This window comes from Mya arenaria, chromosome 6 (genome assembly GCF_026914265.1).
Source record: "Mya arenaria isolate MELC-2E11 chromosome 6, ASM2691426v1".
NCBI classification, from domain to species: domain Eukaryota; kingdom Metazoa; phylum Mollusca; class Bivalvia; order Myida; family Myidae; genus Mya; species Mya arenaria.
The window spans coordinates 10785809-10791013 of record NC_069127.1 but is presented as its reverse complement, the minus strand read 5'-3'; the positions used below and the strand labels follow the sequence as shown (position 1 = coordinate 10791013).

The 5205-nt window shown below is 35.2% G+C and overlaps 1 protein-coding gene across 1 annotated transcript; it reads right to left on the bottom strand.

The window, feature by feature from the left end:
- Positions 1-2346: 2346 nt before the first annotated feature.
- LOC128237551 (uncharacterized) lies at positions 2347-4798 on the bottom strand. The gene is made up of 2 exons (XM_052953142.1): positions 4793-4798; positions 2347-2673 (listed from the first exon to the last, which is right to left on the bottom strand). The coding sequence occupies exons 1-2, from the start codon at positions 4796-4798 to the stop codon at positions 2347-2349; spliced, it is 333 nt and encodes a 110-aa protein (XP_052809102.1).
- Between the last annotated feature and the right edge of the window lie 407 nt (positions 4799-5205).

Genomic DNA, 5205 nt, shown 5'->3' with positions numbered 1-5205 from the left:
CTTAGTTTTATCAATGTTAACCGTGAGGTTCCATTTGCGACAATATGAATATAAACTATTTAAAGAGTTCTGCAAACCATCCTTTGTCTCTGAAACAATAACAGCATCGTCTGCAAATAACAGTAGATATATTGAAATTTGGTCGACAGTAATGCCGTCATTTATATTTTCTTGCAAATGCATTTCAATATCGTTCAAGAAAAGTGAGAAAAATATCGGAGAGGTTATCTCCCCTTGAAATAAGCCAAGGTTACTGTTGAAAAAATCTGACAATGTTCCCAGGTGTTTTACACAAAGTTTCACCTCGCTATACATAGATCGAACAATGGACAACATTTTACCGTCGATTCCCAATTTTATAAACTTATACCAAAGCCTACTTCTATCAATGCAATCATAAGCTTTTTTATAATCAATAAAACAGCAAAACAGCTTCTTTTTTCTTTCAAACTGTTTTTGAATCAACGAGTGCAAAATAAAGACAGGATCAACCGTACTATACTTATTTTTAAAACCAAACTGAGCATCTGTGAAAATACTATTTTCTTCAGCCCACAATTTCAGCCTTTCATTTAATACGATAGTAAATAATTTTGAAAAACAGCTAGTAAGAGTTATCCCCCTGTAATTGTTAGGGTCTGATTGGTTTCCCTTTGTGTAGATTGGAATAGCAACTCCAGTTGCCCATGACCGAGGGAACGATTTCGTGTTCAATATATGATTAAAAAAGGAATTCAATGGTCTAATAATGTGTGGTACTGATACCTTAAAATACTCATATAAAACGTTGTCAATAGAGGGTGCCTTATTTGAACCTAACTTCTTGATAGCTTTCAAAATTTCATCATCTGAAATAGGCACATCTAATGACTCGAAAGTAGAGTTATGGTCTAAACCAGAATCAAATTCCCCAATAAACTCATTATATTCTTCCTCGCCTCTGAAATCACCACCTGACATAAGATTACTGAAGAAAGTTTGAAATTCCTCATTAGAAATAGTATCACCATTATTTGCTTTTTTCCCGTTTTTAAATATTTTCCAAAACTCCCTCGGAGACTTCCTTCTTAAATCGTTCATTTTACGACTACGTGTAAAGTTGAATGAATTTTTTGACCTCCGACACTGATACTTATAATCTTTTTTTGCCACATACAGCGAAATTCGATCAGTATCCGAAAATGTAAGGTTAAATTGGCATACAGCGCTTTTATACACGTCATATTTGCGTTTACATTCAGCATCAAACCAATCCTGTTTAACTTTTCCGTCTTGGAAATAAAAGACTGGCGTTTGAGAAGTTTTTTGAAAATACTTATTTCCTTTATCACATATATATTTAGTAAAAATCGAAGTCAATCGATCTACATCCCCCTCCCCGCTAATTTCAGAATTTAACTCAAATATCAAATTGTCTATATTATTTGAAATATCACTCACAAAAGCGTCTTTATACTTTATATCAAATTTATAATATTTATTTTTAGTATTGCTGCTACTCGGATCCCTGTGTACTGTATTTACCTTGAATGAAAACGTCAATGGTGCATGATTCGAAAACGTATTAAAATCACCCACTGAGAAATTGTCAAGCAGATTGAAATTATCATGATGTGTCAATAAATAATCAACGACACTAGCCCCGTTATGGGTCATACAGGTAAAATTCCCACGGTCTCCCGGCCATCGACCGTTAACTATTCGCAGATTGGTTGCCTTACAAAGGTCAAGTAAAAAATCGCCAAAACGATTAGAAGTCATATCTCGCGAGGTGCGAGGCGTCGGAGTATCTATAGTAATTACGTCATTGACATCAATACTACGATCAAATTGAATGAAATCGCCTTTACTACCAGTACGGCTATTAAAGTCACCTGACAAAAATATTTTCCCACGCTGACTAAACAATATAATATCTTGTTCTAGCTGTGTGAAAACATCAACACTATACATATTGTGGACCGGCGATGACTCCGGAGCAATATAAGTAAAGCAAATATATACATCATCATCAATATGGAAAAAATTCTTATCTAGTTTAACCCAAATAATGCAGTCTGTTGAATTTTGTACAAGTTTAACTCCATTTCTAATATTATCTTTAATATATACAATAAGGCCTCCACTTGACCGTTTCGCTCTTCGATGTTGGTATTTACGGTAAGAATGAATAGGGTTTGAATATCCTTTTATGTCAATAATTGAGTTCTTATTTGTCCACGACTCACTCAGGCATATTATGTCATACTCACAGATGAGATCAACAAAATCTTTCGACGACTTTTTCTGAGGAGTGAGTCCTTCTATGTTCCAGGAGAGGCACTTAAAAACATTCTCACACACTTCCTAACAGGGTCCGCGGTAGAGATGGTTGTTGATAAACAGCTTATCGACCTTAATAAAAGCCTCTTTGCCGTCCTTCCGGGCCTGGAGCATGATGGGAACCAGTTTCCGGCGCTGCTCCACAACCTGCTTAGGAAACTGTTCCGAGATCCCGTACTGTGTTCCCTTTAGTTCCTTCGCCGCCCGACGAACTTTCTCACGATCAGGGAAGTCGGAGAACTTGGCCACAATCGGCCGGGTCTTATCGCCTTGGTAGGGACCGATCCGATGCGCTCTCTGCAGACGTATTACTTCTGTAGCATTGTCTATTTTAAGCTTTTCTTGAATAAACTGAATACAAGTAATAGAGGAATATAAAAAAGATTTTCCCTTCGCATATTGTCGCAACTAAATTATCAACTGATAATTGGTTTTTAATTGACTGCAATTTACAATATTGCTTGTTCTCGCTGATTGTTGTATTCATTTGGTTGTTAAAATTAACGCAATGTCATGCACAAACTACGTTGACTGTTGTCAATTTTGTATATATCATTTTAATGAAAAAACGCGTTCTTTGTATAGGTATGATGGCCACAAAAATCCTTGTTGATATTTGGTTATCAACTTTTACTCATGCATCTAAGTGTGCTTTAACATTTAAGAAATGCGGCAAAATGACAACATTTTTGAAGCATCAATTTAAATCTCCCTACGGCCGCGGACTTTTATGGAAATGAACTACTAATTACGTCATGAAAATGGATTGAATGGCTTGTTTATTCTTCTGTATTTACTATCTTGAGAACACAGAATGATGAATGTCAATGACTGAACCATCGGGAATACATCATTCAGTTTACTGTCATGTGTATTTAGTTTGCCTCGCAGTCTGCCATTTCATTTTCATCAGTGGGAACACGACGAGAAAAAAAATGCTCAACGCCACACTTGATCCAACTAAGTATAAATAAAGCTTAATTCAAACAATTAAAAAGAGGTACACAAGACAACATTCTTATTTCGCACACATGTCTGTGCCGGCTTATTACCATATTTGAATGTAAAATTGGAGGTAAATAATTCACGATCAGGAATAAAGCCGGTTTTCGACCAATCAAAAACACCTAATCAGTGTTTTAAAACTATGCACCCATTAACGGCAAATAGTCGGATAACAATTAACTATAAGAGGCGGACAAGCCCCCGCAAACTCCTTGGACTGGGAAAACATCCATGCGATAAGCATATGATGAGAAATAAACGTGCCCTTTACAGTGTTTACAATGAGAAGCGTTAAGTGGAACGCTATCCCACTTTCTAATAATGCGAATCCAGAAGGTCTGATACTGTTTGTGTTCAGTAAAGGCGATCGCTAATTGAATATTTTTAAAACATGTTTATATTGAATTGCTTGTTTTATCACCAATTTTAATATAAACACAGTCATGCTCTGTATTGCACTTGATTTAACGTTGTCCCATTTTTATTGGTCGTTTTACATCATGTACCACGCAACAAATTGGTCAACTACTTCTGTTATTCAAAAACGGTGTAAGAGCATACATGCGAAATGTTCAACACTGGTAAAGCAAAGCGAGGAAGAAAGGGCAAATCAGTATTATAGTAAACAAGCTAATTCAAAATATGATATACTTAGGTAAAGAACCAAACATTTCAAGGCGCACGCATCAATATAGCTTCGCCAAGAAATGATGGGATTACTGCCTTAATACGGTCAAAAGAAAACGAGCTCCCTAAACCCACCTATTTGCCACGCCCCCACCCCCCAAAAAGATCAAGAAAATATTTTCAATACCAGACATGAACGGAACATGATCATTAATCACAAAATATCAACAAAAAAATCCACAAAAAAATCCCAATATATTCTATTATTACTCATCAAAGATTATTACAAAATTACTGACAATTTGTTATACATTAATGAAAACATGAGGCATTTTCCCATTAATAACTCATGTGTTACTGACCCGAATCATACAAATATTTAATATCAAACCATTTGACCAACGCACTGAATCCAACATATATTTATTTTCTGCAATTAGTTTGGAAGCATGGTGATCGTTATTCCCTCTTTAAACATAAAGTAAGGTTTTGTTTATAATATAGATATTTAGGATATTATATCGTTAAAATGTGTTAAAATATCAAGCGTATAAAGTATTCCTGTCACCTGGCATATGGCAACGTATATTAACCATTCTTACAGACAGCTATTTAATTTAGTTTTTAAATTTTGTAATGATATAATGCTTACATTATATTTAGAAGTGCAATTATTTTTAACGGAGTCATAATCATTAATATACGAGACGTTTATTAACATGGTTTGTTTAGTGGTATATCTGGAAACTTGTATTTTATTTATGTGCCAGAAATAATACAGACTTGATTCGAATACATGCAAATGCATCTGATTTATTTGATGAACAGTTGGTTTTACCGCCATGCTTGAAAATGCTGCTCATGAGGCTGTATAGCCCAAGACCTTGGCCTGCTGTCAATAGTTCGGGAACAATGACAAAAAAGTGTGAGGGGGGCGAACAATACGATCACTAATTAAGTGTTATACGTAATAACAATACAATTCTTTCTGAAATTGGTGGGCGATTATAAAATTCGTGAACAAATTGCTTTGATCCGCTGTCTAACCTCAGAGAACAATGACTAAACTGTTTGGGGGAAACAATAATAATTTATCAGGGACAGTGCTTAATAAGAAGATATTTGTTGCCGATCAACAATGTCGCTTACAAACGTTTTTGTCCGTGACGTCAATGAGTAGAGGTTAAACAATGCTATAATTGAACAAAGACGCTGTATAATAAATGACAGTCCACAGAAATTCATCAAAAA